We start from the raw sequence: 17,088 nt of genomic DNA, 5'->3' as shown, positions 1-17,088 counted from the left end.
GCCCTCTGATGGGCTTCCCTGATCATTATCCGGGCAGGGTTAAAAATCCCATCAGGAGAATACAGGTGGTCGGATCAAGGACCGAATCAACGAACTGATGCGTCCGCATTCTGACCTCTTGTATTCTCCTCGTTGTTATCCAATCATTGGGCTGATCAGATCAACCCAATATTTCCCACCTCAAGGTGAGCATATTAGGGGGAGATCCACTCATTTGGCGACCATGCCAAATGAGCGGATATCTGTATGTAAGCCCAGCTTTAGTCAGTGCTCCCATATTATGGAAATTCAAATGGAAATCAGAAATAAATGCATGTACAGTAGCTCCAAATGTCAACCTTATGCACACCTATTACTGTGACTTACTGTAAAAGCTTCTTATAAGTTACATTTCCCTTTAATAAGGAATTTTGAAAAGACACACACTTAAATAAACCAAAACAAACAAGACCATAATATTTTAAATACATATAACTTTATACAAACTGAATCTACAAAAAATCATAGTAAAAGTCTGTGTAATGTTAAAAGAAGTTTTAAAAAAAAGAAAATCTAGTGTTTCCAGAACCCTGTTAAGTTATTGTTTCTATATGTAAAAATCTAGTGTTTCCAGAACCCTGTTAAGTTATTGTTTCTATATGTAAGATAAAAGGGAAACTCATAGAGAATACTGGTGATGATCGTGATAAACTACCCACTTGAATAGGGTCTCCATGTATGGCAATTATTTTGGGAAATGCAGCCTGTAGTATCTTCTGGTGATTATTGCTTGCCCAAGATTATATGAAAAAGCCTTCCATTCATTAAAGAATAGTGATTAATACTAGTTATACACAAGTTCCATTTTTGAACCGCAGCTGCTGGATTGCCATTATAATCAGTGAATGCATTGCGATATATATATATATATATATATATTACAAATGAACGCCAATTAGCGCTTACACTGCCTCAAAGAACTCGGACATCTATAACAACACACACTCTACAAAAGAAAGTTTTATCTTTTTATTAAGCAGAAAAGTTCCCTTTGGTGCTGAAAGAGCAGTAAGAAAAGAAATCAGTTTTCCACAAATAAAAAGATATAACATTGTCTATGGCAAACAAACAGAAATGTATTACATATTATTTTAAAGCAATGTTACTTTTGTGGCCACATCGAAGAGACTGAAGGTTATATGAATGGTCATCTATTTTAATTTTAGGAATAACAACATAACTAGTTTACATGAATAACAACTCCCTATTGAATTCCCAATGTGCAGATGATGCCAGACCAATCACAGTGACCCTTTTATAAAAATTCTTCACTGGCATGATCGTTATTGAGTATAGGCTAGACACAGAAAACCTTAGGTGCTCCAACTGTTGTAGAACTACTCCTCGGGGGAAGGGGATTTTGGGAAGAATAGTTGTGTAACAGCTGCAGTTCCAAAGGCTTATCATGCCTGGTATCAACAGAAGAACAAATAAAGGAGAAAACAGCAAAACATGAGCTGAACATTCCACAGAACTAATCATACAAACAATGATTTCAGAAGCCGTCACAAATTATTGAGTTTTTGCTGTTACAAAGAGACCTCCAAAAGGACATTTAATGGGAAACTAGATTTATAAAAAACTCCACAGTTATAAATACACATATATTATTCTCTGCCCTCCTTGGCACATGAGCTTTCAATTGCAATCTTATCTATGGCTCCCAAACAAAATATACAGAGGCAGAAATTCAAAAGGGGTTTCCAAGTGGGCCTCTCTTGCTGAAGTGGACATATTAGTTTCTACGTGGTATCTACTTGGTATATAGGACTAAAATAACTTCTGGCAAAAAAATGCTAGGTCAGTAACTGAAGGGTGGAAAGCCCAGTGTGTTTGAAGTACAGAAGGAAAAATGAAAATGTACTGTGGGCACTTGTTGGGCTACTTACATTTTGATACATCTACAGAAACGAATACAGGGAGAGTGAGACTGAACGTAGCCAAAGCTAATAATAACAAGATGGTGACCCATTGTTATGGGAAGTGACATCGCGGGTCCATCTGCCTGAGAGATTTAGTGTAATACTGCATTTATCTTGACCGACATTAAGTTTGTTGTATATCGCTGTGTCCTGTGTAACACAAGCTACTTCTTTATCAACAAGAGTTCTTAAGCCCAGGAAAATATATCAGAGAATTTCAATTTATGGATCAGCACCTCTGGTGTTCCATATTTAGGCTGTTACTGTGCTGCAAGGAAAAAGATTCAGTTCGGCACAGAAATGACATGGATCAGAAGGAGCAGGTAACTGCCACATCAAACTTATACCTCACTTAAATTGTTCTTCAAATCCACCAACTAGAATGCAGCTTTGGGACACATTCTCGGATATCCAATTGCCTTTTTTAGGACTGGAAGAGGCTCCTAAGCTTACCAAGCCAATAATGTTTGATGGCTTCTCAAATAAGACAGCCCTATGTATCTTCACATAATAGAGCATCGGTTGCGGCGCAGTGCTCCTTGGAAGCGTATTGCAGCATGCACGTGCTTGCATCGCGCGCAGCCCACACTCTTGAGTAGTTCACTGAAGAGCAGCAGTATATGCCAGTTATACTTGGCTGAGCATTCAATGTAGCCACATTTCCAAGTTTTCTTTACCAGATGGGAAACATTCCAGCGAGGGAAGACACGGCCTCTCTGAAGGTCCCGTTTGTTACCCACTATAATGATGGGGGTTTCAGTGGTACCAATTACTCTAAAAAAAATAAAAAAAGGTCATTATCATAAACAAATATTTACAAATGTTTACTTCATCTTACCAATACCTGTTTATTATTAAGTAGGTTCTATCTTTCCCAGTTCTAATGTTACCAACAAATATTTGGAAGTTTGAACAGAAACGGATGAAGGAAGAACTATTGAACATGTTGGCGAGATGACAGGCCCTACTCTTTGCTAAAAAATAACACAGGTATGGGATCCATTATTTGTAAACCTGTTATCCAGAAAACTCCAAATCACAGAAAGGCTGTCTCCCATAGACTCCATTTTATTGAAATAATACAAATGTTTCGGTAAGATATAATTAATCCTTATTGGAAGCAAAACCAGCCTATTGGGTTTATTTAATGTTTACATGATTTTCTAGTAGACTTAAGGTATGAAGATCTGTATAACAGGTCCTAAAACTGTACCTAATTATTCTTCCATCCTGAATGGCTCTACTAAGGACTGGGCAGGGAGGAGATTCAAGTATCTGTTAAATTCCTACTATACAAGCAGCACAGGCAGTATGCTGCCCAGAGAAGCCTGGCATTAGTGTTCAAGCCTTAGTGACCAAGGCAGTAGCTGCCTAAAAATACTGCTTTTATGGTTTCCTAGCTGTTCATGCAAACACAAGATCATGGTTACCTACACACCATTACTGAAAAAAAAACCAAGGAGTGCGAGTAGCATGGTAAGCCTGGGTTCCTGGCTGAAAGGTAGGCGGCCTCGGTTTAGGGCTTGGGAGAAAAGGAGGCAGAATCCAGGCTTTACATTTGGGAGCAGAGTAAGGATTGCTGGTTAATGTAAATGTTTGTTCTACAAATGGTATTGTTACAACTTGAAGGTGTTAAACATGATAATCAATGTTAAGTGTTATTTTCATAAATACACAACTGCAGTCTTCTCTTTCCAACTGAGGTGTCTGGGAGTTTTATTGGCAAAAACAAGATCATTGCTACCTACACATCATTAGTGAAAAAATCTAGTAGTTTAAAAATATAATTGCACATGGTAAAGTAAATGCAAGACAATGTAGTTTTAAAAATGACACCACCAAAATCAAACCAGTATCCCTTTAAGGTTTATAAATGAAGTAATTCAAGACAATAAGATATACTTCATATGCACATCATATGCTTCCCCTTTTCAAACTACATCTTTGGGTACTTGAAAGTATTTACAGTGCCTGTGTAGACTGCTATGATTGACGACCTAAGAGTGTCACTGGATGTCAGCCACTCAATCATATGTGCATTGGCTTTAGGAGAAAGACTGGGAGCCAATGAAATGATGTTAAATATAGAAAAATGACCGCAAGGTTTTAGTTTCTCTTTAAATTCCTCCAAGACCATTTTTTTTGTTGCAGAATAAAAATTACTAGAAACCCGTAATTTAAAGATTCCCTGGGATTTTTTGTACAGCCTGTGTCATCAATCTGGAAAAAACGAGGGGACTATAGAAAATTCACTCACCTTGTTTCCAAGATCTGCTGCCTCAGGGTCTTAATATATTCAAAGCTGTCAAAGCAGCAGATGTCATAAACCAGTATGTAGGCATGTGCACTTCTGAGCCCCCGGCAACATGAATCTGCCCACTCCTGCAATACACCAAAGACATCAAATTACATGAGATTTTACACTCTCACAAAGGTTGCCATCTGCCCACTCCTGCAACATATTATTATAAAGATATATGTCTTGCATATACAGCTGTATTCAACATGAGCTAATGACAGAGACTTGTACTCTCTTTCCTTGATCTGACCAATACACTACAAAGACAACTTGTATGTGCATTTGTGCTCTTGCACTTTTGTCCCAGGTCATAATTTCAATAATCACTTTAATTATAGGGGCCAATGACTTAGAGAGTAGTGTAGGGATGCAGCCCTCCCCTCCTCTTCCTGAATTCTCTGGGGGCTGGGGATTGACCAATTAAAATTGCCCAGGCAATAAAGGGGAAGGGTTACACAATTGGTCGTGATTGTGGAAGGAACAGCAGCTTGTAATATCCCTCCATTTCTAAGGAGTGAGTTGTGTTGTGGTCATAGCTGATGGAGGGTACCTTTACTCAAAGCCCGCAGAAGTAAGATAGGGTATTAGACAAGGAGTGTGAGTAGCATGGTAGGCCTGGGAAGGAGGCAAGAACCAGGCTTTACATTTGGGATCTCTATGATCTTAATTAAGAGATCATACAAAACTCATGAACAAGTAAGCAACACATGGAGTGGTTAGGTTTATTGTAGATAAAGAAATTCTCCAACTTTTTTGCAGTTTAAGCAGGGATTGGAGTCTTCTTTTAGCGACTGGCAATATAAGCTTTCTTACCAAAGACGTGCCAATGCCTGTAGTTGCCTGGGAAAAATTTGCCTTGGTCTAGTAACCCATACAAGCCAGTCAGACCTTTGCTTTTATAATTCAGTTATCTGTTTTTGGTTGTCCACTCAAGACAAACTTGCTAAAGTTATCTGGGCTGTCCACATGACATCCTGCACAACTACCGATCAGTATTATCACTGACGACAAGTTGTTTTATTATGTTGCAAATGAAAATATTTTTGCTCACAATGCTGCCTTTCTCTGCCTGAGTTCATCCTTAAGAACAGGTGCCTGCAGAATAGCATTCATCAGCTCATGGCAACACAAGGTTTTAATTTTTGGGCTGCCTTGTGTCCGTGCACCCTGCATGCAATCAGACTGATTTTGTATACATTTGAAAGCTTTGCATTTGTGTATGTTAGGGATGCACCGAATCCACTATTTTGGATTCGGCCGAACCCCCGAATCCTTTGCAAACGATTTGGCTGAATACCGAACCTAATCCTAATTTGCATATGCAAATTAGGGGTGGGAAGGGGAAACATTTTTTACTTCCTTGTTTTGTGACAAAAAGTCACGCAATTTCCCTCCCTGCCCCTAATTTGCATATGCAAATTAGGATTTGGTTCGGCCAGGCAGAAGGATTCAGCCGAATCCTGCTGAAAAAGGCAGAATCCTGGCCGAATCCCGGATTCGGTGCATCCCTAGTGTATGTGTTTATTAAATCTTGATATATAAGTAACCAAGTCGTGGATGAATGAGTGAATTGAAACATTGTGTTGCTGTATCATCCCTGTGTACATTGTTTAAATAATATTATTTGCAGCATTAACTGTTTTGACATATTCATTGCACTGAACCACTCAACATACAAACATATTTATAATACTCACAATTGTTACTAAATTAAACATCCTTGCAGCATTAAAGGAACAGTAACATCAAAAAAAAAAAGTGTTTTAAAGAATTAAAAATACAATGCAGTGTTGCCCTGCACTGGTACAACTGCTGAATTTGCTTCAGAAACACTACTTTTGTTTATATAAATAAGATGCTGTGTAGCAATGGGGGAAGGCTCAGGTTACACAGCAGATAGCAGATAAGCTCTTTAGAACATAATGGTATTATCTGTTATCCACTATTTAACCTGTGTCATATAGACTTTTTTCAATTTCCGCCATTGCTACATAGCAGCTTGTTTATATGAACTAGAGTAGTGTTTCTGAAGCAAACAGATTTGTTTTACCAGTGCAGGCAACATTACATGATATTTTCATTACTTTAAAAAACTATAATTTTTTGGTGTTACTGTTCCTTTAATATATAAAACAGCATGACAATGCCATTGTTTTTATTTAAGAGAAGGAATATATTATATAGTGTCATTGGAAATTGCTTTATGTACATTTTATATATACTTAACAATTCGATGAAATATGATCCTTTTTTGTACGCTGCTCCCTTTTTCAGTATTTTGTGAGCTAGAGTGTGTCCCTCATCTATGGAGCACTTGTGCCCTGGGATCTGCTGCTTTCTACAAGTGCTGGATCAAAAGGGCCTACGTGCCTCCCCCATCTGCCCCTCATCAATACAGCTCTGACTAAAGCCATCCAAAATGGAGAGCACAGGCCTGTTGTTATTTGCACACAGACAAATGCAGAGTGCAAAGTGCAAAAAATGGCTGATTGCAGCTTTTGCACACTGCATTTGGCTTAGCAATGAGGCTGTTTTTCATTTCATGCCATCCACCTCTGGCCCACCCAAATCTTCCCTTCCAGCTCCTACAGACACCAGCCCCATTCGCCAAAACCCCCTCCCTATTTGGCCCTTGATGTCAGGACTCTGGCCCTTTTCCATTACATTTCTTCTCTTTCCATCTTGACTCTCACTGACCCACACCAGCTGGTATGATCCCTGCCAAAACTAGCAACCCTTTTTGTGGGTTTCTGCTTACACCAGGGCCCCGATTAGCTCATAACGAGATATAGGAAAATAATGGTGTATGAGTCATTCAGTCAAAATTTTGTAGGGATCCATAGGATATGGTTAATTCCTGTGAAAACAAGTGTTGGGAAGTCCCCTGCCTGTTCAGCTACAGGTTGAACTTAGAGTGAAGGGAGGGGCTGGAGCCTTGTCCCTGTGCAGTGTGTCTGGCAGATACCGGAGGGTGTCACAAGGTGTCACTGCTGCACAAGTATCTGATATATGCAGAGCCATGTGCACACACTGCCATTTCTAGTTTCATTTTCGAGGAGAATGGAGCTGTGAGTTATTTTCTTACCAGGGTACTGTGCACCCTGGGACTATGGAGAGACACCACATGAATGGTGATGCCCTGTGTGGGCTCAAGGATAACGGGACCCTGATATTTGTGAGAGATGCTGCCCAGGATGAGATAGAGATTCCTGGAGATGGATGCCAGTCGGATGGGCTTTGCTGTAATCACACTGTGAATGGTGTTGGGAGCATGACTTAAAGATTCTAGCAAATTATGTGCTTGGCTAGGAGAGCTGGGAGCCTCTGAGAATGTCATTGCGTGGGTGCCTGTTCCAGCTCTGTGTGAGCCCCTGGGTGAGTTTGCCTGAGGGAGGGTAGAGAAAGAAAGGATCCAGCATGTCTCCTTTTTTGTGAACAGGTTTTGTTGCTGTGCCTGCCACGTGGGAGTAAATTACCTCTGTCCAGCCAGAGAGGTATTTGGGCAGATAGTGCTACCAGGGAAGGTACAAGCTCTTGTGGGAAAGGGTCTGAGAGTCTTTATCCACCAGGAGTGGACTTTGCCTGGCAGAGAGTTGCCAGGATTGGACTGCAACAGGTTCCTCAGGGTAGTGGGTCATTGTTTTATATGAATGTATATTTAATCTGCATTTCCCTTTTTACAAAGTTTATATTTGTTATACAGCACCTGGTGTGTTTGAATGTTTACTAATGCAGCCACCCGCAGGTCTATTTGCAGATCCCATTAGGTAGAGGCACTGACATACAGGTAATTCCCAGTGCTTTTCAGGTGCATCAATAATAGCATATGGGCATTCACCCCAAATCTTTCTTAACTGGCAGCATTTAGTCCGAGACCCCCTGACACCGCAGTGGGTTTTAAAGTCACATGACTTTAAAACCACTCATTTACAAATGTAACTGCAAAGTGCTAAGCACAAAATCAAACATAAATCTCCATGTTTGTTTAAAAAACAAAAAGTTGTTTTTTTCAGAATTCCAGTGTAATCAAGGGCGTTCTCACAATAGACTGTGTTACAACTTATGCGCGATTTACCAAGGTGGATGCTTATTAGCATCTTTGTTGGTAAATCATGCACCATTATTTTAAGTAAATGTAGGTGTGAAATGTACTGTTATAGTAACTTTTTATTACTGATCGTACATTCAGGCCCTCTCCTATTCATATTTCAGTCTCTTATTCAAATGCATGGTTGCTAGGGTAATTTGGACTCTAGTTACCAGATTGCTTAAGATGCAAATAAGATGCAAATTGAAGAGCAGCTGAATGAAAAGCTTAATAACTTAAAACCTCCAATAATAAAAAATTGAAAGCTAATTGCTAATTGTCTCAGAATATCACTCTACATCATACTAAAAGTTATCTCAAAGGTGAACAATCCCTTTAACCTGCTAAAAACGGTCTGTTCATCTGTTCCTGCTCACAGTATCATTTGGAACTTTCAAGTTGGTCCCACGTGCAGCCATAGGGATGCTCACAATTCTAACAACATAACTCCACTGCATGCCGTCTTGGGGAATTATGGGGATTTAACCCCTTTGCCTCTATTATGCCCCCACTTGCTCATTTACCATGTAAGAAGCCCAGTGGCGTAACTAGATGTTGCTGGGCCCCACAGCAAATTAATTTTAGGGCCCCCAACATATCCAGTGTTTGTCCTGTTTTACCAATATATGTTCAAATTGCTCATCAATGAGAGCCTCATGGGGCCCCTGTACCTCCTGGGCCCCCCTGCAGCCGCAGGGTCTGATTCCTCTGTAGTTACGTCCCTGAAGAAGCCTGCTGTTCCTTCAACAGTGCATTCAGCTAACATCCATATGTACAGTGCTGCTCAGTAGTAAGATAATGAATCTCTCCGTGCCTGATTAGTATTAAACGGTGCTGGGAATGACAAAGTGCTTTTAAATTGATCCCCCCTTTCTTTTTTTCCCTCTCACTTCTCCTGTCACTCTATCCCACGCACAGCTCCTTAATAAGGCTGGAAAAAGAGGGTCATCCCTTCTCCCTCCAGGGGATGTTGCACAAGAAACAGAGTGGGAAGATGCTGAGAGATACAATAACGGGGGAGGCATCTTCAAAGGTTGCTGAGTGACATGCCTGTGGCAGGATTCCCCTTGCCTAAATATGGAAGTCTTATGTAACCAAATCTGAGGGATGCGAGCAACAGAATAAATTGTATGGGGTGTGGGGACACAGAAAGCACAGAAGGAGGAAAATAATTGTTGGTAGAAAGGTTCTGAAGATCTGAATAGGAAATCATGGAAATATAACTCTCAGCATCCTTAGGCCACATCATTGCTAGCTCTATAGCTCGAGGGCCTTGAGGTGCCTATAGGTTACATCAGCTGACTGAAAAGTGAACTGGATGGAAATCTATTCAAGGTTGTCAAAGAAATGGCAAACTATTTTAGTATGTAATGTAAATTATTGCAATATATTAATAAAAACATAGACTTAACCACAATATATTAATAAAACATAGACTTAACCTCTCATACACTGGAAAAACACCACCTTTCTACCTCACCTCCATCCAGCAGAGATGGTCAAACGGTTCCTTCAAATGTATATTTATGTGCAGTCCCCTAGAGTCACTTGAGAAGTCAGCGGAGAGGAAGCATCATACACACTTTAAACCATCGATCTGAATGTTTTATCCAAACTATACATTTATTCTTGTCTGCTCAAGAAGCAGACAAGAATAGAACTTGACAAAAGGTGTATTGAACATTGGCATGTTAAAGTCAAATAAAATCCACTTTCTATAACATGGAGAATGAACGGAAATCTTTGCACACTGGTAAACAACTGCAAAAATGTACTAATACCTTGTAAAAATCATCCAAAGATTTTGGCGCAGCATAGGCATAGTAGTAGGTAGCAACCTCTAACAGATATTAACTGTACTAAGTTAAGAGGTAAGTCATTTGGATGAATACTAGGGATGCACTGAATCCACTATTTTGGATTCGGCCGAACCCCTGAATCCTTAGCAAAAGAATACTGAACCAAATCCGAATCCTAATTTGCATATGCAAAGGGTGAAAGGTGAAAACATTTTTTGCTTCCTTGTTTTGAGACAAGAAGTCAGGCGATTTCCCTCCCTGCCCCTAATTTGCATATGCAAATTAGGATTTGGTTCGGTCGGGCAGAAGGATTCGGCCGAATCCTGCTGAAAAAGGCAGAATCCTGGCCGAATCCCAAACCAAATCCTGGATTCGATGCATCCCTAATTAATACAGATCAAAGTTACTCCACTGTATTCCACCACTATGCTCACCTGTAGGGTGTTGACTGGGAAAGAGGTTATAGGAGGAAAGTCCATGATCTGCAATTCGTGGACATGGCCATTCATGACAACAGCAGGCAGGAAGACACGGCGAGCGTTTGTAGGGACACAGGCTTCGTTGAATTCGTTGTACATGAACTGCCGCACAATGGCTGTCTTTCCCACCCCCTGGGCTCCGAGCACAGCGATCTTGAAGGTTGTAACCATGCCTCCCTGGGCCGGTGGTGGGTGGCTCCCTCACGCGGTCCGTGGCGTTGGCAGGACAGCCCCCCTGAGGCATATTCCGGTAGCTGCAGGCTCAGCCACATTCAGGAAGCATCTCCTCGTATAACAGAAGGCTAAAAATACATATCAACATTAAGCAATGTAGACCTGTAGGCCTTTAATCTATCCTTATTATAGTAAGAATAATACAAAACATAACCATTTGGGTTAGTTTGGGATTATGCCTTGGAAAATCTTGATGCACAAAATATGCAAAAGAGTGTCATAGTTGAACGTTAAAAAAACCCATCTGACATTTAATTTGCATAAATCAAACTTCTGTTTAATTCTTTCTGGTGTGAATTATCAATAACAAGTATATACGCACAATCCATAAATAACCTGCTCTATTATACAGGTATGGAACCTGTTATCCAGAATGCTTGGGACCTGGGGTTTTCCGAATAAGGGATCTTTCTGTACTTTAGATCTTCATACTTTAAGTCTACTAGAAAATCGTGTAAATATTAAATAAACCCAATAGAAATGGTTTTGCTTCCAATAAGGATTAATTATATCTTAGTTTGGATCAAGTACAAGGTACTGTTTTATTATTACAGAGAAAAGGAAATCACTTTTTAATTATTACTATGATTTAAAAATTACTATGGGACATGGCCTTTCTGTAATTCTGAGCTTTCTGGTTAACGGATTTCCGGATAACAGATCCCATACCTGTAATACTCAATAATATACTATAAATTATATCACAAACGGTGCTAAGTGATTTCATCCTGTTATGATCGGTGCTCAGTGATGGAATTTGTGTCATATGACTGAAACTTGTGTAGAAAAAAAAATGTACCCCTCTCAGAGGCCTTTGATGTGCCTTATATGTTCATGGAACTCCTCAGGAACTTATTATATCCTATGTTTTACATTAGGGGGTACATTATTCCCTTTATAAATTGTGTTTAATTGGTGTTTGGTATTGTCAGTTATCAGCAACTTATTAAAATGCAGCACCGCATGTTAACAGAATAGAGGTTTTTCTGTCTGAAACCCTACCACTTGTACTGATGCAGGACTCTACCATAGAGTTCCATAATCTCTATAAAAGTACTTGGCTTGATACCCTGTTCCATGGTCAAAGCTTTTCTGTAACTGCTTATCACCATTTCCTCTTTTAGTAAAAGTTAATTGAATTGATACATTTGCACTATTGAAATTTTATGAAAACAATATATTAGGGATGCACCAAATCCACTATTTTGGATTCTGCCGAACCCCTGAATCCTTCGCGAAAGATTTGGCTAAATACCGAACTGAATCCGAATCCTAATTTGCATATGCAAATGGAGGTGGGAAGGGGAAAACATTTTTTACTTCCTTGTTTTGTGACAAAAAGTCACACGATTTCCCTCCATATGCAAATTAGTATTCTCATTTGGTTCAGCCAGGCAGAAGGATTCGGTCTCCTCTTGATCTTTGCTTTGCGCCTATTAACATAAAGTGTTTATCTTTATATAATACATAAAAGCCATGAATATCTTGTAAATTATAATCTGTGACTAGTGATGTCATCAGTTAGAAACGGTGAGTAGTGATGTCATTTCATGACTTACAGAAACTTGTGTATTGTAATATTTAAAGTACCCCCTGTTGCAAAATATGAAGATATTAGAAGTCACCTGGAAGTTCCATGACCTGTATAAAAACACTCTGACTTTGGCCTTGTGTTTTTATTAGGGATGCACCGAATCAACTATTTTGGATTCGGCGAACCCCCGAATCCTTCATGAAAGATCTGGCCAAATACCAAACCGAATCCGACCCCTAATTTGCATATGCAAATTAGGGCTGGGAAGTGGAAAAATGTTTTACTTCCTTGTTTTCTGACAAAAAGTCACGCAATTTCACTCCCCTTCCTTAATTTGCATATGCAAATTAGGAATTGGTTGGGCTCGGCAGAAGGATTCTGCTGAAAAAGGCCGAATCCCGAACCGAATCCTGGATTCGGTGCATCCCTAGTTTTTATATGGTCATGGAACTCCTCTGTGACTTATAATATCCTTATAAATTAGGGGGTATTTTATTCATAATATATAATATACAAGAGCCATGAGTATCCTGTAAATTAAATCCTTGTAAACAGTGCTTAGTGATGTCATTTCTGTCACATCTCACTAAAACTTGTGTATTAAAAAATAAATAATGTACCCCTTGTTGCAAAATATAAGGATAGAGAAGTCACCTCGGAGTTCCATGACCTATATAAAAACACTTGTGTTTTATAAAAACACTTGTGTTTTTATATGGTCATGGAACTCCTTGGTAACTTGTAATATTCTTATATGTTACAAGAGGGGGTACTTTATTTTTTATATCGGCACCTCTTGTCTCCGTCTAATGTGCATATGTGCGTATTATAACCTTACATTTGACTACACAGGCAATAAGCAAGTGTACAGCAGAGGATATAGTGGGGGGGATTGTTTAAAGATACAGATCTGATCATTTTTTCTGAACTATGTGACTGATATACTGGCAGTTTTGGTAGCTAACCATAAACATACAGATCAAATCTGTTCTTCATTAACTTCTACGTTGAAGTTGCTTGCATTTCTGTCAATACACCCTGTTAGCTCTATCTAGAACAACAGCAAAATCACATGATGCAAGTGTTGTTGCAATTCTTTTTTTAAGCCATTCTCACATACAAACAAAAGTCTGTGACATCTTGTTTGGAAAACAGCAGTGATGACGAAATTATTAATAAAAATACCTTACCATAGCAAGAACAGAAGATCCAAGATCCAGAATCTAATTCCAACTGTCCAGCACACCTGAGAACAATATCTCCAAATGGTTTCTGGTGCTTTGCAGTCCAATAAGCCAATTGTTCCACTAACGTTAACAACACGCTATGTCAACGGCACAAGGACCCATAAGAAGTTAGTGCTAAAACTGTTGGAAACCACTTTGCTGACGCCATCAATGCTTACACAAATACCATGTTAATAAGATCCTCATGCATGCCCATAGAAGTCCATCAGAATGCATGTGTACATTCAATACAGGTAATGATGCAGAAATTCACTCTTGTTGATCAATGTTATTCCGATGCCATATGGAAAAAGATTTAATCCACTGTAAAAAGACAGGAAATCAAAGAATTTAAAAAATATTCTACAGAAAACATGTCGATACCTTTGTATGTTTAAGAAATACTCAATTCAGGTGCCCATTTGAAAAGAGCAAGTAAAGGAAGGCAAATCATTCAAAAATTATAACCTATATACCAATTGAAAAGTTGCTAAGAATAGGCCATTATACAACACACTTAAAATTAACATAAAGGTGAATTACCCCTTTACATTTTCAGCCTATGAGTAAGTGCCCTTTAGGCACGAAATGCGTTAGATTTTATGTCCTAATAAATTTTTTCTACTTTTTATATTTGTTTCTTCATTATTGGAGATCCTCACATTATTTTTGGATACAGTACTTTTGATCTTGCACCTTGGGACTGAGGTGAACTGTGAGTGTTTTCTCCTTTATTCTTTATAATAATTTTACATTTTTGATCCAATATTTATTTATTGAGCGGTACCATAGATATTTGTTACAATGTGGCAGTAGCACAAACCCTGTTTCTAAATGTGAATTACCCCTTTAAATTTTCACTAAAATACACTGTTTAGTAAAAGAAATAAAAACATTACATCTCTCTTAATTACAATAATAGAATGTTTTTTAGTACAAGCCCCATTTACTGGGCTCATGTTCAACATGTATATATTGCCTCTTTTCAGATATTAAAGGGGTGGTTCACCTTCAAGTTATCTTTTAATGTAATAGAATGGTCCATTCTAAGCAACTTTTCAATTGGCCTATATGATTTCTTTTGTATAGTTTTTTTAATTATTTGCCTTCTTCTTCTGACTCTTTCCAACTTTTAAATGAGGGTCATTGACCCCATCTAAAAAAACAAATGCTCTGTTTGAGAACACAGGCAGATTCAGGGAGATTTAGTCGCCTGGAGACTAATCGCCTCTTCTGCGGGGCGATAATCTCCCTGAACTGCCCTCCCCCTGCCTACCGTCTGCTATAATGACAAAACGCTAGCGCCAATGCACTCGCGGCACTTCGATTTCCAAAGTTGCCTCAACTTCGGGCTACTTCAGAAATCGAAGTCGCCCGTTTTCAGTGGAATCGAAGCACTGTTTTCAGCGAATTTAGTTTTACACAGCATAATAAATATGCCCCTAAGAGTAAATACGTTGCTTAGTTTTCACTAAGTCTTGAAACCCATAGCAACCAATCATCAGGCAGCATTTAGTGATATTGCTAACCTGTCTGAAAGCTAACATCTGGCTGCTATGCATTGTTAAATGCAAACTTAGTAAACCTGTAGCAAATTTTGTGACATGTCTCTACAACAACGACCCATTAATGCCCTTTTGGATACCTTCTTACTTGGTTTAGTATCAGTTACGCTTGGCAAATGCCTACTAATCTATCATTTCTAAGACATACTGGCCATATTGCTAATTAAACCAAAGCTAAATATAGGCCTATTCTCCAGCAAACAGAAATCTGGGCTCGAGGCTGCTGGCAAGCGACTGGGAAGGTCACTCTAAGCTGATGCCAGGTCACAGAAAATGAGGCATAACAGCTTTAAACAGTCACATTTCGGAGCCCACATAAACTTAGGAACATGATGATTTCATTACATACTGAGGAACAGCCAGCTCAGAACACAAACAGGAAATACACAACAGTTGCTATTGTTAATTGGATTTGGGTGGCCAATCTAGCCTGGCATGTTATCATTTTGCTACTAATGCAGTTGATGTGATATTAAAATGTCTCTTTTTCAATGTTTTGCATGCCTTTTACTTTTCAGAAGTCATTGGTGTAAGAAGCCTTCTACTGCTATTTCTTCCCTCGGGACTACTTAGAGAAGAAGAAGGGTAACACTTTGAATAAAATAGTGACTGTGGCAGTCACAGCCACATACTATCAGTTTATTAGTGTTAATTTGCAAATACCTATGGGGTTGCTATATTAATTGCTGTCACGTAGATACAGTACTCTTTAATGCCCGAAACTGACACAGCACTGTTGTCCCATATAAATATAAACCTATGAAATTATAACAAAACAAGACATTTTTTATTAATAGAAAATGAAATAAACAATGTATAAGTATTGATTGATTCTTCATTTTGCCTTGTACATTCTCTTGAGACCACTTTAATAATAGAATCTCTAGTGGCCAGAGGGTGGTTTGATTTTCCAGTCTATGGAGTGTAGTTCTGCAGGAATTTATATATATATTTATATATATATATATATATATATATATATATATATATATATATATATATATATATATATATATATATATATAATATACACACAGGGTGTCTTTGTTTTTTTATCATTATTATTATCATTAACGATATACAGTATACACAATAATCTGCACCCCAATGATGGGGTAATAATGCTGCTAATAAATGTGTGGCTATATTTCTCCTTTAAGTTGGAGGAGCAAGCACTGGATATCTAAAAAGAATTGTTAAATGTTAACGTCTGAGGCAACCCTGCAATTTCTTGGATAACTTTGCATTTTTCATTCACTACTAGAGACCAACAGGAATCAGAAGATTTACTGTATAAGTATCACAGTTGCATCAATCTGTTAACACTGAGGTCATGTTATCAATGTCTGAGCTGCTGAATAAGATACTGTCTCTGAGCTGGAGCAAATCCTGTTCATCAAGGAAAATAAGTCAAATGTATTGCACTTGATCAAAACAAGCCTGTGACGTTAGGTGCAGAATAATTTATAGTTTACACGCAAGATGACGTTACTGCCTGCAGATTAAATAGCAAAATCGAACCTCATTTTAGGCGTCTTCTCCTTTCAGCATATTCCATATCATGACTGCCTTCTGCCCTCTATTACAGATTCTAATCAGAATACTCACAATAACGCATTCAGAGCTGGCCTTCCCTACATAGGTATCGTATAAACCTTCAATCAGACAAAAGAACTGCCAGTGTTCATCATATCTTATTACCAACAGGGTATTACATTTTAATTACCCATTCACTGAAGTTTAATTAACATAAAAATACAATTAATCACCAAACATGTTTAGTCATGAAAGTGAATATTTTCAGCCTTTAACCAGTTCTTTAGCAGTTCACTTAAAAACTAAAATCACACCTAAGCAACTGTCACCCCCACAACACAGCCTGTAATGGAATAAATCACATTAAG

At 38.6% G+C, this 17,088-nt stretch overlaps 1 protein-coding gene across 1 annotated transcript; it reads right to left on the bottom strand.

Moving 5' to 3' along the window:
* Window positions 1-994: 994 nt before the first annotated feature.
* rasl10b.L (RAS like family 10 member B L homeolog) lies at window positions 995-13,944 on the bottom strand (the record flags this gene model as incomplete). The annotated part of the gene is given in 4 exon segments (NM_001097120.1): window positions 995-2,735; window positions 4,219-4,343; window positions 10,581-10,927; window positions 13,584-13,944. Coding segments are annotated over 3 exon segments (612 nt in total). The 3' UTR covers window positions 995-2,464.
* Between the last annotated feature and the right edge of the window lie 3,144 nt (window positions 13,945-17,088).

Source organism: Xenopus laevis, chromosome 2L (genome assembly GCF_017654675.1).
Source record: "Xenopus laevis strain J_2021 chromosome 2L, Xenopus_laevis_v10.1, whole genome shotgun sequence".
Lineage (NCBI taxonomy): Eukaryota > Metazoa > Chordata > Amphibia > Anura > Pipidae > Xenopus > Xenopus laevis.
This window is presented reverse-complemented; position numbering and strand designations above follow the sequence as displayed.